At 51.9% G+C, this 16,238-nt stretch overlaps 1 protein-coding gene and 1 pseudogene across 2 annotated transcripts; both read right to left on the bottom strand.

Annotated features, from left to right (window-relative positions):
* Positions 1-2,759: 2,759 nt before the first annotated feature.
* LOC101010265 lies at positions 2,760-10,456 on the bottom strand (annotated as a pseudogene).
* Positions 10,457-11,850: 1,394 nt separating this feature from the next.
* MTFP1 (mitochondrial fission process 1) lies at positions 11,851-16,001 on the bottom strand. 2 transcript variants are annotated; one of them, XM_003905419.4, is made up of 4 exons: positions 14,932-16,001; positions 14,034-14,161; positions 13,475-13,707; positions 11,851-12,444 (listed from the first exon to the last, which is right to left on the bottom strand). In XM_003905419.4, exons 1-4 carry the CDS (start codon positions 14,996-14,998, stop codon positions 12,372-12,374), a joined length of 501 nt encoding a protein of 166 aa, XP_003905468.1. In that variant the 5' UTR covers positions 14,999-16,001; the 3' UTR covers positions 11,851-12,371. The 2 variants fall into 2 exon arrangements, with proteins under 2 accessions (XP_003905468.1, XP_017800727.1); XM_017945238.3 differs by lacking the exon at positions 13,475-13,707.
* Positions 16,002-16,238: the final 237 nt, after the last annotated feature.

Below are 16,238 nucleotides of genomic sequence, written 5' to 3' on the forward strand. Positions count from 1 at the left end.
CATTCTTAGTCACAGGATGAGATAGGAGGTTGGCACAAGATACAGGTCACAAAGAGTTTGCTGATAAAACAGGATGTAGTGGCCAGGTGCGGTGGCTCACACCTGTAATCCCAGCACTTTGGGAGGCTGAGGTGGGTGGATCACTTGAGATCTGGAGCTCGAGACCAGCCTGACCAACATAGTGAAACCCCGTTTCCACTAAAAATACAAAATTAGCAGGACGTGGTGGCACATGCCTGTAATCCCAGCTACTCGGGAGGCTGAGGCAGGAGAGTCGTTGAACCTGGGGAGGCAGAGGTTGTAGTGAGCCAAGATCACACCATTGCACTCCAGCCTGGGTGAGAGAGCAAGACTCTGTCTTGAAAAAAAAAAAAAAAAAAAAAAAAAAACCAGGATGTGGTGAAGAAGCCAGCCAAAAACCACCAAAACCAAGATGGCAATGAAAGTGACCTCTGATCATCCTCATTGCTCATCATACGTTAATTATAATACATTAGCATGCTAAAAGACACTCCCACCAGCACCACAACAGTTTACAAATGCCATGGCAACATCAGGATGTTACCCTATATGGTCTAAAAAGGGGAGAAACCATCAGTTATGGGAATTGCCCGCTTCTTTCCAAGAAAACTGATGAGTAATTGTTTAATATATGCTTTTTGTTTGTCTGTTTGTTTTTTGGAGATGGAGTCCCGCTCTGTTGTCCAGGCTGGGGTGCAGTGGCATGATCTCGGCTCACTGCCACCTCCACCTCCCAGGTTCAAGCGATTTTCTTGCCTCAGCCTCCTGAGTAGCTGGGATTAAAGGCGCACACCACCATGCCTGGCTAATTATTTTGTGTTTTTAATAGAGACAGCGTTTCTCCATGTTGGCTAGGCTGGTCTCAAACTCCTGACCTCAGGTGATCCACCTGCCTTGGCCTCCTGAAGTGTTGGGATTACAGGCGTGAGCCACTGCGCTTGGCTTATGCTTGAAAGTACCATTGCAAAATTATAACTGAGACAGTGAAAGAGATCTGAACTAACCAAGTACGTCTTGCTTTTTTTTTTTTTTTTTTTTTTTTTTGGAGATGGACTCTTGCTTTGTTACCATGGCAGGAGTACAGTGGCACAATCTCAGCTCACTCCGCCTCCTGAGTTCAAGTGATTCTTCTGCCTCAGCCTCCCAAGTAGCTGGGATTACAGATGCCCACCATCATGCCCAGCTAATTTTTGTATTTTTAGTAGAGACGGGATTTCATCATGTTGGCCAGGCTGGTCTCGAGCTGCTGACCTCAACCTGAAGTGATCTGCCTGCCTCAGCCTCCCCTAATGCTGGGATTACAGGCGCTCCACCATGCCCAGCCTCATCTTGCTTCTAACCTCCAAGTTGTCCTTGTTCATTCCTAGGCATAGGCTGAATTAACTTTGGAAGGAACTTAGTTTATAGTTTATAGTTTAAAACAAAGAAGATAACAGCCCTTTCCCAGAACAAACCTACTTCTCGCCTGGGGACTAGACTGCCTTGGTAGGAACAACAAATTAGCCAAAAGATTATAAATTGTAGTTTAGGAGTCATGCAGCTGGAGGCTACAAGATTCTGTCCCTCCCCAGGTTGCTCCTGGGGGTAACATCACTATTGTAAAGCCTAAGACCAGTGCTTGAGATATTTTGCAGACCCTGCACTTGATGGATCAGCTGGCACCACACACATCAATAAACTGGCTCAGCCGGGCGCAGTGGTTCATGCCTGTAATCCCAGCACTTTGGGAGGCCAAGGCGGCGGATCACCTGAGGTCAGGAGTTCGAGACCAGCCTGACCAACATGGAGAAACCCCGTCTCTACTAAAACTACAAAATTAGCCGTGCGTGGTGGCTCATGCCTGTAATCCCAGTTACCAGGGAGGCTGAGGCAGGAGAATCACTTGAACCTGGGAGGTGGAGGTTGCAGTGAGCCGAGATCGTGCCATTGCACTCTAGCCTGGACAACAAGAGTGAAACTCCATCTCAAAAATAAATAAATAAAATAAAATAAAATAAATTGGCTCATGTGATCTTGTGGCCCCCAGCCGGGAACTGACTCAGCACAAAAGGACAGCTTCCACTCCCTGTGATTTCATCTCCAACCCAACCAATCAGCACTCCTGACTCACTGGCAGCCCCTACTCACCAAATTATTCTTAAAAACTCTGATCCCCGAATGCTCGGGGAGACTGATTTGAGTAATAATAAAATTCCAGTCTCCTGCACAGCAGGCTCTGTGTGAATTACTGTTTCTCTATTGCAATTCCCGTCTTGATCAATTGGCTCTGTCTAGGCAGTGGGCAAGGAGAACACGCTGGGTAGTTACATGATCAAGAAATAACTATAAGTATAGTCAGTCAAGCAGCCCATGCTGCTGCTCCTCTGTCTGTGGAGTATTCATTAATTCCTTTACTTTAGTTGGTTTTTGTTATTGTTGTTGTTGTTGTTGTTGTTGTCGTCGTCGTTTTTGAGACGGAGTCTCACTCTGTCACCCAGGCTGGAGTGCAGTGGCGTATTCTTGGCTCACTGCAACCTCTGCCTCCCGGATTCAAGCGATTCTCCTGCTTTCAGCCTCCTGAGTAGCTGGGATTACAGGCATGCGCCACCATGCCCGTCTAATTTTTGTATTTTTAATAGAAACAGGGTTCACCATGTCAGCCAGGCTGGTCTTGATCTCCTGATGTTGTGATCTGCCCGCCTCGGCCTCCCAAAGTGCTGGGATTACAGGTGTGAGTCACCACGTCTGGCCTTCCTTTACTTTCTTAATAAACTTGCTTTCACTTTATGGACTCACCTCGAATTCTTTCTTGTGTAAGAGCGAAGAACCCTCTCTTGGGGTCTGGATTGAGACCCCTTTCTAGTAACACTAATGTCCCCAATCATGTCTCTAGTGACTAAACTATCTCTTGTTTCCTGGGGCTGGGACCAGTCTCTCTTGCCTGCCCACTTCCCTCTCATGGATCAGATAGTCCCAAAGGCTCCATCCTTAGCTCCTAAAGAAAGCTTTGGTCCTCAGAACCTCCCTTCCCATTCCTTCCTTTTCCCCACACACTGGGGCAGGGAGGGAGAGGCAAGGGCCTCTCTTTCAAAGCCCCTTAGATTTGGATGAAGAGCAGGCCAATGAGCAGGGCACAGCCTGCTAGGAGCAGAATGACCTTGAGGATCCTTTGCTCAGAAGTCGCCAGCTCCCGGGCAGGATTTCCAGAAAGGTGATATAGAGGAAGCTGCCAGCCGCCATGCCCTCTAGCACAGACTGGGCCAGCTGGCGCAGAGGCCCTGCTGACTGTTAGAGCCGCACCCATCCGGATGCCTAGAAGTGTCATGAATGAGAAGTGGATCCCACAGCCAGCCACCTGTAGCCCCAAGGGGCTCTGCAGCAGCTGCAGGGACAGGCTGACAGCCACAGTGCCCTTGTGGAGCAGCAAAGCCAGGCGTAGCTCCGTGGCCCAAGCCCCGTCTTGCTGCAGCCCCTTGAACACTGAGTATAGAGCCAGGGAGAAGACCAGAACATGGGCACGCAGGGCTGAGGGGGCTGCTGGGGCTCCATTCGCCTGTGGAACCCCTGGCTCTTCAGGAAGATTGGCCTTTTGAGATATCTTTTTTTTTTTTTGAGATGGAGTTTCTCTCTTGTCACTCAGGCTGGAGTTCAATGGCACAATCTTGGCTCACTGCAACCTCCACCTCCTGGGTTCAAGCAATTCTGCCTCAGCCTCCCGAGTAGCTGGGATTACAGGTGCCCGTCACCACGTCCAGTTAGTTTTTGTATTTTTAGTAGAGACAGGAGTTTCACCATGTTGGCCAGGCTGGTCTCAAACTCCTGACCTCAGGCGATCCACCCACCTCCGCTTCCCAAAGTGCTGGGATTACAGGTGTGAGCCACTGCGCCCGGCCTTTTTTGAGGTATCTTTTCAGGTTTTTTGTATGTCTGACACCTATGGTTCCAGCTGGACCTGCCAACTGCTCCTGCGGCCTCACCCAGAAGTGACTCAGCGTGCAGGATCATTTCCCACACCCTAATCATTGCAGCCTCAACCAGTCAGCGGCAGGCCCCATTCCCTAGCCGCCCCCACCACCCTGCCCCTAAACTACATTTGAAAAACCCTAGCCCCTAAATGCTCCAAGAGACTAATTTGAATAATAAAAAAACTCCAGTCTCGGTGGCTCCTGCTTGTAATCCCAGCACTTTGGGACGGCAAGGCGGGTCGATCACCTGAGGTCAGGAGTTCAAGACCAGCCTAGCCAACATGGTGAAACCCCATTTCTACTAAAAAATACAAAAATTAGCCAGGCGTGGTGGCACATGCCTGTAGTCCCAGCTACTTGTCTCCTTGAGACAGGAGAATGGGTTGAACCTGGGAGGAGGAGGTTGCAGTGAGCCGAGATCACGGCACTGCACTCCAGCCTGCATGACAGAGCGAGACTTCATCTCAAAAGAAAAACAGAAATAAACAAACAAAAAAACAACTCCGGTCTCCTGTTCAGTCAGTTCTGCATAAACTCTTTCTCCACTGCAATTCCCCTGCCTTCATAACCCACTGGGTGGTTACAAGAGGAGCTTCCCAAGCCAGTTAGAGGGGGTCAGAGGTCACCTTGGGTTGGGGAGCGGGAACTGAGGGAGGAGGGGGCTGTAATCAGGGTAGGGCTGGTGGACCTGCAGGACAGGCTGGGGGAAAGGCATGGAAGGGAGTTTCCCAATAGGAGGGAACAGTATATGAGAAAGCCTGGGCAGGAGAAACACCAGATCTAAGGACCCAAAAAGGACCGAATGGCTGAAATGAAGATTTGGGGTGGGGCAGTGAGAAGGGTGTGTATGATAGGGGCGTTATCCAAATCACCAAGGTCCATGAGAGCCGCTATGAGGGTCTGGACTCTGTTCTGAACATTTTAAGAAGTGGTTGGCCAGAGAGAACATTTAGAGAGGAACAAGCTAGAGGCTGCTACCGTGATATATGTCTAGAGGAGATAAATAGGAGATGTGGTGCCAGAGTATTGGGGACAGAAGCCACAAGAATGAGTGGGAGCAGCCAGGGCAGACAGAGGAGGGCCTGAGCCCAAGCGTTTAGCACTGGGGTGACAGCCAGAGAGGTAGAAAGAAATCTGGAAGGAGAGCTCCAGATAGCCAGGAGACACAGCTGAGGCTGGCTTTCCCTTCTCCCTCCCAGGCAGTTTTGGGGAGGGAATAATAGACCAGGCTTGAGTCTTACCTGTGACCATATATGCTGGGAGGCCTTTGCCAGGTCACTTGCCCTCTCTGATCCTTAGAATGTAAGTCTGGAATGGGGAGCAGTGTTATCCACTGTGAAAGGAAAATAAATGTGGGGACCCCAAAATCACTAAGCCAAAGGGAAAAGACAAGCCAGGAACTGCGTCAGGCAAACCTGCCTCCCATTTTATTCCTAAATAAGATAGCTACAAAGATTAAAAAGCTACATACCTCACGCACATTTTGCCCACAAGGAAATTCCTTGTGGGCCTCAAGATTTTTACCCTAAAACAGTTCTGCTGGGTTTCACCCTGGCATTGTAAATGGATAGCTGATCTTCACAAGTGCGGGACAAAGGACAGAACTCAAAGTCATCCCTCTGCTCACCTGAGACAAATGCATATCTGATTGCTTCCTCTGCCCTATTGTTTAGGTAAAAATGCAGCTTCACTGAACCAGACTAAAGCCTAAGTGACTATTCTTTTAACCCCTGCTCACATGTAAATTGTGTATTCAGTGACAGGCTGATAAGCACCCAAAAGAACTAAACCTTTTATCTCTTATCTACCTATGACCTGGAAGCCTCCGCCCCACTTCAAGTTGCCCTGCCTTTCCAGACCAAACCCATGTACATTTTACACACATTGATCAATGTCTTATGTCTCCCTGAAATGTTTAAAACCAAGCTGTGCCCCAACCATCTTGGGCACATGGCATCAGGATGAGGCTGTCATGGATGCGTCCTTAACCTTGGAAAAATAAACTTTCTAAATTGATTGAGACCTGTCTCAGATACTTTTGGTTCACACTACCTACCCCCTGGGTTAGCAAGAGAGTCAGAAGAATGGTGGTAAACCACAGGCTTTCCCAGGGTAGAGAGACCCTGCCTTGTCAGTTTCCATGGTATAAATGTGTCCATCATGGCTTATTTCAGGCTTTCCACATAAAGTGATACACAGTGGCACACGATAATGTGGTCTTTCCGCCAAACGGAATAGCTGTAAATAAGCTCCCAAGAGCATAGATGATAGTAAAGTGTGGTAAAATGATTACAAGGCAATACGTTTTGAGCATTTACTTTGTTTTTAGTACAATGTATTTAAATCTAAGTTTATATCATTCATCTTTTCATATTGTTTATTTATTTTATTTTATTTATTTATTTATTTATCTATTTTGAGACAGGGTCTCATTCTGCTGCCCATGCTGGAATGCAGTGGCATGATTACGGCTCACTGCAGCCTCAAACTCCCAGGCATAAGCAATCCTCCCATCTCAACCTCCTGAGTAACTGGGACTACAGGTGTGCACCACCACACCCAGCTAATTTTTATATTTTTTGTAAAGACAGGGTTTCACTATGTTGCCCAGACTGGTTTCGAACTCCTGGGCTTAAGCAGATCACCTACCTTGGCCTCCCAAAGTGTTAGAACTATAGGCATGAGCCACCACACCCAGCCTACATTATTTAATTTTTAATAATGGCTGTGTCTAACAATGAGCTCATAAAATTCCTGAAAAGCTAACAGTTGGCTGTGATCCCTACCAGCCAGCTGTGACATGCCACTCACTGGTCTACAAGCAAGAGGATGTGCAAAGTAAACCTCCAATGGGTCCTCCTCTCTGTCATCCTCAAGAGGCTCAACCTCTGCCCTAGGGGGCTGCTGGCTTCTCAAACATTAAGGGGCAAAGGCAGGAGTGCTCTGAGCCCAGCCTACCCAAGGCAGCCACAGCTTTGGGGGAAAAATGCACTTCTTTCCACCCCTCCCACCCCTGCCTGAGTCCTGCCATGCCTAAGACAGTATCCCCTAACAGTGGCCCCTGTTTTGGGGACCTCATGTTCTCAGCCCTTCCTCAGGAAAACCAGAGAGCTAAACTCACTGGTGAACATCTCTTTATTGGAAAATGCTGGTGGGTGTGGGGGCTCCTTAGACTCCGCTGCCCGGACCTGCATCTGGACATGCTTCAAAGCTCTGGGTCCTGAGCCAGCAGTAGTAAAGGAAGACACAGATGTCCATCCCCAGGGCGGACAGCAACACCAAGAGCAGAGTCCCTGTTACGAGTGTCAGTGAGCTGGGAAGACTTCCATATATAAGAGGGAGAGGCTAGTTAGGGCCTGGAGAGGCAAGAAGTGTGCCAGCGGCGGCAGGAAGTGCACCAGCAGGGGCAGGAAATAAACCAGCAGAGGCAGGAAGTGCACCAGCAGAGCCAGGAAGTGCACCAGCAGAGGTAGGAAGTGCATCAGCGGGGGCAGAAAATGCACCAGAAGAGGTAGGAAGTGTACTAGCAGGGGCAGGGAGGAGACTGGATGACAGCCCCCATTACCCAGAACCATGTTGTTCACATGGGAGAGGGTGCAGGGATTCCGGCCTCAACTGGTACCTACGTGACCTCAAGCCTCAGTTTCCTCATCTATAGAATGGGATCTGATTGTGTCTACTGCATGGGATTATTGGGAGGATTCTTGGGAGGATTAAACAGAAAAATGGAAGCCCTGGCCCCTCCCTTCGCAGATAGGCAACAAAGGCAGCATTTATTAACAATATCCAGTGGGCAGCAGTTACTGTTCTTCTGGATAAGGAGGCTTAAAGGGGTAAGTGGCTTCCAGGGTCATGAGGTAAGCAAGCTCATAGCCAGATTGCCTGAGGTTTCAGGTTCTGCCCTGGCAGGCCACAAATGGGGGCTCAGAGAGGAGGGGGAGAGGAGAAGGAGGAAGCCAGAGCCTGGTTCTACAGGGACAGCCAAAGACCACTGGATGTGGGGCCCCAGTGTCTCTCACTGTGAAGGGGACCTGGAGAAGAGCCCAGGCTACAGGAGAGGCCTCCCTCACTCGTCTCCAGGCCCCCTAGAGTCAGAAACCTGACTCAACTCAGAGGACAAGTCAGCCTTCTCTGTCACCTGATTGGAAGCCTTCTTAGGGGCCTGATTGGAAGTCTTCTCAGGGGTCTGATTGTAATCTGGAAGCCAAAGACATCAAAGACAGTTTTAAGCCAAAACACAACATGCCCTCACTCCCCCAACATACACAGCTGTAAACTTCTGACCTTCTACTATTTGCTTACTGATGCTGAAAGTTGAGAGAATATGAAGCTATTTTTTTCCTAAGGAGAGAAAGATAACATGTTGTTTATACTATGGTGTGAGTGACTACAAGCTTTCTGTCTCCTCTGTGAAACTCTCAGAAGGGCATATATCAAGGGTTATGTGGGTGGAGATGAAGGGGTCTCCAGATATCTGTTTAATAAAGATTAGATGAGAGCCTCAAAAGTGGCAGACCAATCTAATGCTCTCATTTTGCACTTGGGGAAACCAAGGCCCAGAAATGGAAAGGATTGCCCAAGGTCCCACACAGTAGGAGCCTCTCCAGACAGGGTCCAGAAGCCAGGACCCTCCTTGGTTCTGATCAATGGGCACCTCGAGTGGGTCTTTGTGGCCCAGGCCAGTGTCAGTTTCCTCAGAGGCCTTTAGTAGTAAGATGATGCCTTCTATAAGCCTGTTCATGCAAGGCTGTGACTGGTTTCCTTGGCCAGCTGCCTCCCTTGCCTCAGAGCCTACCTCCACCCTCCACACCCAAATCTGGGGCCTCCTACCTGCCAAGGACCTTTGATAGGGTAACCAGGGGGCCAGGCAGGTAACCTCACAACCGTTACACATACTCCCAGGGCAGCATCCAGAAGTTCCTACCTAGAGGTCAGGGACGGGGGTGGTCAGTGCACCAGAGATGGGAACTGGGGGTGGCATGGACCAGACCTGCATTTAACAAGCAAAGAAACAGAGGTTAACAAAAGGTCAGTGACTTACCCATGATGTCACAGCCAGCAAGACTGGTGCTGGGATTTGAACCTGGGTCTAGGTCACAGTCCAAAGTCTCCATTCCCAGTATGAGGTGAAGACCTCATAGCCAGGCATGACAGGGACCTGAGAGGTGAAGGCTACAGTAAGTCATCATTGCACCGCTGTACTCCAGCCTGGGCAACAGAGCGAGACCCTGTCTCAAGGGAAAAAAAAAAAAGCCAATTCTGCTTTGAAGAATGATGTATTTGGTGGTAGACACTGTGGTGTTCCCTTCTGTGAGCCTCAGTGTCTTCATGTGGGAAATGGGAATGATGGTTTTATCTCCTCACGAGGCTGTTGAGGATGCAAGAAACAAATGCACGTAAAGGGCATGTGCAAACACACAGATGCTAAATGGCAAATCTGCATCAAATCCTTAGTTACTGAATTCTGCAGTGGTAGAGTGCTCTGCATCTTTCAGAGAAAGACTCACACTCAGAGAGGCTGTGACTTGCAAATCAGTATGATCTGATTCTACTCTTCTCTCCAGCCCAGACACCCCAGCTCTGCTCCCCCGAATCTCCTGGGTACCCCCTGGCTCTTGGCAGCCTTGTCCTCATGAGCCTCCAACAGCCCCCTTACCAGTTGGATGAAGCCATTAGCTTTAAATGGGGTAGTGAAGACCTCATAGCCAGGCATGACAGGGACCAGGGAGGGCAGGTAAGTGCCAAGGCACAGGTGGCAAGCATCCACCTGGGGTTCCTTCCTCACTGCCAGGAGGACGTCTGTCTCATTACATTCCTGCAGGAGGCTGTCTCCTGGGAGTCCAGCCCAGGCTAGCTCAGGCGGAGAACCAGACTCAGTGAGAACATGGCCAGCAGAGGGTGCCCCAAAACTTCCCCCAGCATCCCCCACCTTCAATTAATTCCCTGCATCTCCAGAATGGAGCAGGGAGCCGGCACAGTGGCTCACGCTTCCAATCCCAGCACTTTGGGAGGCTAAGGCGGGCAGATCACTTGAGGTCAGGAGTTCAAGAGCCGCCTGGCCAACATGGTGAAATCCCTTCTGTACTAAAAACACAAAAATTAGCTGGACATGGTGGCATGCACTTCTAGTCCCAGCTACTTGGGATGCTGAGGCAGGAGAATTGCTTGAACCCAGGACGGGGAGGTTGCAGTGAGCCGAGTTTGTGCCACTGCACTTCAACCTGGGTGACAGACTTGGTCTCAAATAATAATAATAATAATAATAATGGAGCAGGGTAAAATGTTGGGGTGTTGTAGGGATGGTGGTGTTTCCTCCTACAGACAGGATGTCCACCGACCTCATCCCCATCAGCCTGGCCTGGGAGTGCCTGAAAGCCCCTTATGTGAGCACCTACTATGTGCCAGGCATCTGCAAACGTGCACCCCAGTAGTTCCTTACAAGGCATCACCAGTGGGGCAGTCAAGGGCAGAGGGGGCCCACAGTAGGGCATAGTAAGCGGCAACAACAGAAGGGGCCCTGGAGCTGGTTCGGAAGGATGCTCCTAGCTGGCCAAGAGGGAAAGGATTTGCAGCTGAGGAACAGTGTGTTGTGAGGAAAGGCATAGAGGCACAGGAGGGCAGGTGATGGGGAGGACAAGGCTGGGCGCTTAGGCTGTGCCCATGAGCACAAAGCCTGCATGTGGCCTGGGCAGCTCCCAGCTTTAGGGAGAGCCTGCAGACTGGAAGGTGGAGAGTGAGTGAGCAAGGAATTGGTGGTAGATGCCAGGAGATGCCACAGGGATGCAGGGGTGAACGTGCCCCACCTGGGGCTGGGAGTGCTGGGGGGGATGAGCTGGGAAAATGTTGGACTGGAGAAGGATGTGACTGCCAGCTCAGACAGGGAATGGGGGGTGGGGAGGGGGGGCTAGAGAACGAGGCGGGGCTTAGAACCTTTAAGGGAGCTGGGAGGGAGCGGCAGGTGACTGGGCAGAGGCCATAGGGGCTTGGGAAGGGGACCTTGCCAGTGTGGGACAGTAAGAGTAGCAGAGAAAAGCTCACCCCACATCACACTCATCCTGTAGCCATGGATACTCCCAGAGCAGCAGGGACCACCACCCCGGAGCCCCCATCCTGTCTTGCTGGCAGCACCCCCACCCAGCCCTGCAGCCCCTTTAAGTCCCAGCCCAGGTGCAGGCAAGTCCCACCAGGGCAGGATCAGCCTACCTGACTGCACCTGGGCTGCGAGGGGTGGGGCCAGGGTCTTGGCAGGAGCTGATTTGGGGCTTGGGGCAGGGCTGAGGGGCCCAGGTGTGCTTTGGCCCTGTGCTCCCACCTCTCTATCTCTCTGAGCTGTTGAGGGAGCTGGCCCAGGATCGAGCCCAGCAGCTCAGGGGAAGCCACAAGGAAAACAGACCATTCCCTGATTCTAAGAAGCCCCCTGGTCACTTCCTTCTCTGCAGGTTGCTGAGTCCCCTCATGAGGAGGTCTCATGTGACCCTCATATAGGGCTGCCACTACCATCTTGGGCACCTTCAGGCTCAGATGGTATCTGCCTAACAGGGTCCCCTCCCAGAGGGGTCGGTGCTTTAGGAGGCTTGCAACAAGAGGGCAATGCCAGGCTGAGTGCAGTGGCTCATTCCTATAATCCCAGCTCATTTCCTATAATCCCACTGAGGTGGGAGGATTGTTTGAGCCTAGGCATTCAAGGCCAGCCTGGGCAACATAGGGAGACCCCCATCTCTATTAAAAGTAAGTAAAGGCTAATGCCTACCCCAAAGGAGGCTGGCAGCACCAATGTGGGACACCAGGTACCTGCAGGGAAGCACTGATGGGCGGGAGGCTGCTACCCATCCCTCCTCCCCACCACCACATCCTTGCTCATCCCAAACAGAAATGAAGACACAACAGCCTTGTCAGGATTTATTGGGTCAGGGAAGGGCCTGGCCAGAGAATCTGTCCTGAGGTGTCCCTGGTACTGCACTCCTGAGTTTCTCCCTGAGTTGTCTGCCGCTCCTTGTTTAGCCGTGCCACCGTGGGGTGACTTTGTCAAGCACCTGGGAGTCCTGGGTTCCCAGCTTGCCAAGTGATCTTGGGCCTATTCCTTGCCCTCCCTGAGCCTCAGTCTCTCATCCTCCATGGGAGGATGTAATTTTCCTGAAAAAGACAGGGCTGGGCCCACCCAGGGTCCACTTCCACTCAGCCTCATGGATTAAGGGGAAGCAGACAGGGTTCAGGGCCTGCCCGTCTGTGACTCTGCAGCCACTGCTTCTTGAAGCCTTTGTCTCTAAGCTTCTGTCCGGCTCAAACCCACTCAGGTGCCAGGGTCTTTGGACCCCAGGGAACCAGGTGTCCACATCCCCTGGCAGGAGTGGGAGGATGACATGAAGCAGGAGGAGGCTGATGCACAGGCCAGGTACCAGCGTGTGATCAGGAGGAGCTGGGCTTCCCGACTGACGGGTAGAGCTTGCGCAGGCTGGAGTCCAGGAGGAAATCCACTGACCTGTAGGGAGTGAGATGGTGGTGAGCAGGTGCCCAAGGGTGTTCATGAGGGAACAGAAGGCAGAAGGCCAGGGTTAGGGAAAGAGATGCTTAGATTCAGGATACAAATGCCATACAGGCAGAGACCCACCCTTATCCTGATCCTCCCACCTTGGGTTACTTGGGGAAGCTAGACTCAAATTCTCAGAATAGAAGCCATCCTCTTCTTTATTCAGGAGGAAATTGAGGCACTGGGTAAAAGACTTGCTCAGGGCCTCAGGGTCAGCTATCTTCTTCTGGAGAAAGACTCCTCCTCTCATTCTTACATTGGTCTGGTTGGGTTGAGCCCATCTCTGGTTCTAAGACCAAGTATGTGACCCAAGTCTGGCCAATCAACAAAGGGAAACTGGCTCATAGGGTGGGCATGCAGTCCAGAATGGACCACCGACACCCTTACTTGGGATTTTTGTTGTTACTATTTAAAAGCTTCTGCTGGGGGAGGCTAAGCTGGTGGGATAGAAGTTGGGAGCTGCTAGGGCCATTTCTGCTCCCACAAGGAGAAAGCAGGTGAAGCCAGCAAGAAGTAGGGTGGGGTGGGGAGAAAGGCAGCAGGATGGGGAGACGCAGACCCTTAATGATATCATTTGGGTACCTAGATCCAGCCATGCCTAAATGCAACACAAACCTGGACTTTTACTCCATTTTATTCAAACTTTCAGTTTGAGTTAGGCTTCTGTCACCAATACCTCCCAAAATGCATCCCCTCCAGGGTGCACCTGCTCCTGCCTCCCTCTGGTTGTTTTGTAACACTAGGCTTTCTTTCTGGGAATTTACTTGTCCTGTGTCCCGTACCCTCGAGGCACCCCTCTTCTTTTATTGCTAAAGTGCCTGCCAGACCATATGACAAGGGTACAGGCTGTCCTTTCTACCCCAGGGGCCAAGTGCCAGCCTTGTCCCTGCTATTGTTCCAGCAAAGTGGGCATGACTCACACTTCGCAGAGGGTAGCTCTACCTGGAGAGTGGATGATCCCTGAGGCCAGGAAGGCACCCACCTGTCAATGGGGTGGATAATGACGGGGATGGTCAACAGCCCAAGCGCAGTGGTGCTCCACTTGCGGACAGCCAGGGGCCAGCGGGTGGCAGTGCCCAGGACATAAAGAGAGGCGGCACACACGCGGTTGATGGTGAAGCCCGGAATGGCCACAGAGGCCAGAGCCTGCCATACAAAGGTGTCCACCACAGCCACGGTCACCCTGGCGCTGCGGCCTGCTTCGGGGCTCGGTACCTGATGGGCGTAGAGACACTTAATCCAGCTGGGGCAGAGGCAGGAAATCCTGCAACAAGGGGCATGAGGCTAGACCTGGGGGGGCAAGTGGCCAGTGGACTTGTCCACACCCAGGAGTGGGGTACAGTCTGCCGCATCCAGGTCTGGGAGTGAGAGTGTGGGGGCGGGGGTACACTGTCCTACAAACAGGACTGTCTGTGGACTGCACTAGGCAAGGTTGTAGGGACCGGAGTGTCCCACAGGGACTTTATCACATGCAAGGCTGCGGACTGAACCACACAGGAAGAGAGCTGGGGTGGGGAGTTGGAAAATAGGCTAACACTCACCTCTCCAGCCTTCTTGCCTTTGTCAATGGCATCCGCCAGCACGTAGGAGCTGGCCACGCCATAGCTCAGCCACACCACCGCCGCTGGCACAAGAGAGCGGAAAGCCTCGCCCACCTCATTGGCATAGCCTGGGGGAGGGAACATTTAATTCCTAGGTTCACGAACTGTTCCACAAGGGGGCGCTGGAGCAGGCTAGTTCTCATCCTAGCCAGCTAAGCAGTCCCTGGGTGACCTTAGGCAAGTGACTTTACCTCTCTGAGCCTGCCTTTCCAAGATGTAAACGGGTGCTATGATGCCCACCTCGGACTCGGGCCACTGAGGGCGGGCTGAGCACAGAGTCACCATTACCATTGCTTATTGGTTAGATTTCCTGGTCTTGGTCCCAGGAGTAACTGCGCTAATGAGGTGACAGGCACCCAGAGGGGCAGAGTGATCGAGGGCAGCGCCACTGACTGGACGCTCGCCAAGTGCCAGGCCTTTCTGCGCTTTATCCCATTCCACCCTCGCAACCACTACTCAATGACAGAGGCCCTCGTGTGCATCTGGTTTGTTTTTGGTTTTGTTTTTGTTTTTTGCCGAGGAGGAAACTGAGGTTCAGACAGAATCAGTGCGTGTCAGGACCGAAATGGGCGTGGAGATCTCAACTCCACAGCCAGCCAGAGCGCATGCCAGAGCTGGCAGCCCGCTCACCCCATGCGAGCTTCCGCCCTGGGCGGCCCACCAGGGTAGTGTGACCTTGGGCAAGTCCCTAGCCCTATCTGAGCCCAGTCTCCGGCCCAAAAGCAGAATGAGAACTAAGAACCTCCCGCCTCCTCTAGGCCCCGGGCCGGCGTCCGGCGACCCCTGCTTCCCCAGTCCAGTGGTGGTGGGGTCGCCGCGCCAGTCGCCCCGCGCTCACCCAGGTATCGCACCCACGTGTCCCGGTAGAGATCGCGCTCTGCGCCCCGCGGCTGCGGCTCTGACATGACTCTCCCGCCACAGCCTAGGCCACTGTAGCCTGTACTGGCTCCACTGCAGTCTCCGCCGCAGGCACTCTGGTCGGCCCGGCCGGGACCCGCCGAAAGTCCCGCGCCGAAGGACAGTTCAAGAAATCTCCGCCAGCAGGGAGCGTCTGCAAATTCCCCCGCGCACCGAAGCCCCTCTCCCAGGCTAGGGTTTTACAGATTGCTTTTCGTCACGCTTTCTCTGAGCGGTTGCCGCTAACCGCCCCCAGGACTGAGTGTAGGTTTTGGAGCCAAAGAGACAGGAGATCAAATCGGGGGATGCTACACTGCAAAGCTGGTGACCTCGGGCAAGAGTCTGCTTCTCCAGCCGCTCTTTATTCATTTGTAAAAACGAGGGAGGGACACAGACTGGGCCCGTTGGCTCACGTCTGTGATCCCAGCACTTTGGGAGGCCGGAGGCGGGAAGATCGCTTGAATCCAAGGGTTCAAGAACAGCCTGGACAACATAGCGAGACCTCGTCTCTACTTACAAAAAAAAAAAAAAAAAGTAATATTTAAAATGGGGAACACAATAGTGTCCACTCCCTAGGATGCTTCCGAGGAATTAATTATAAGTCACCATTTATTGAGTTTATTGCCAGTCTGGATGTTCGCTAAAGGGCTCTCCATGGCTTACACCTTAAACCCTCCCACCAGCCTGGGACTCCGTTTTACAGGTGAGAAAATGGAGGCACAGAGAAGGTGGGTCATTTTCCCAGAACACACAGCTGCCAAGTGGTGAAGTTGGGATTTGAATCCAAACAGTATGGATCCAGATCCCGTGCTCTTAATGTGAGCTCTAAATGAGGCTAGAGTAGTGAACGGTAAGCGCCTGGAAGGTGGGTGCCTGGACTCTGAAGTGCCTTCTCAGCAGGCGCCATGTATAACTAGGAAGCACTCGCATCTAACTGGATCAGTATGTCCCCAGACTGAGCCTCTTGGGGACAGGGTGTTGAACGAATGAACGAATGAATGAATCGGGCAGGGGAGACAGAGTTGGGGTTAGTGATTACAACAGGAGGAAGCCTTCCCCTGGTGGACCTCAGTTTACCCAGGTGAGCAATGTGTATACTTCACTAAGTCTCTGTGACTCCTTGGCGGGTATAATTGAGCGGCATTGGAGAAAATCCTGGGTTCAAATCCTAGCTGTGCCGCCTACTGGCTGTTACCCTCCCTGAGCCCCAGTTCCCACGTCTGCAAAAAATAAGAGTAGCCAACATTG

The sequence above is a fragment of the Papio anubis genome, chromosome 16, assembly GCF_008728515.1.
Source record: "Papio anubis isolate 15944 chromosome 16, Panubis1.0, whole genome shotgun sequence".
In the NCBI taxonomy this organism is placed as follows: Eukaryota; Metazoa; Chordata; class Mammalia; order Primates; family Cercopithecidae; genus Papio; species Papio anubis.

Excerpts from the sequence above, each read along its gene's own strand:
- MTFP1 (XM_003905419.4), bottom strand. The coding sequence starts at position 14,998 with ATGTCAGAGCCGCAGCCGCGGGGCGCAGAGCGCGATCTCTACCGGGAC. Across the intron at positions 13,708-14,033 it reads AAGGCAAGAAGGCTGGAGAG|GTACCGAGCCCCGAAGCAGG; the intron begins GTGAGTGTTAGC and ends TACGCCCATCAG. Across the intron at positions 12,445-13,474 it reads ATTATCCACCCCATTGACAG|GTCAGTGGATTTCCTCCTGG; the intron begins GTGGGTGCCTTC and ends CACTCCCTACAG.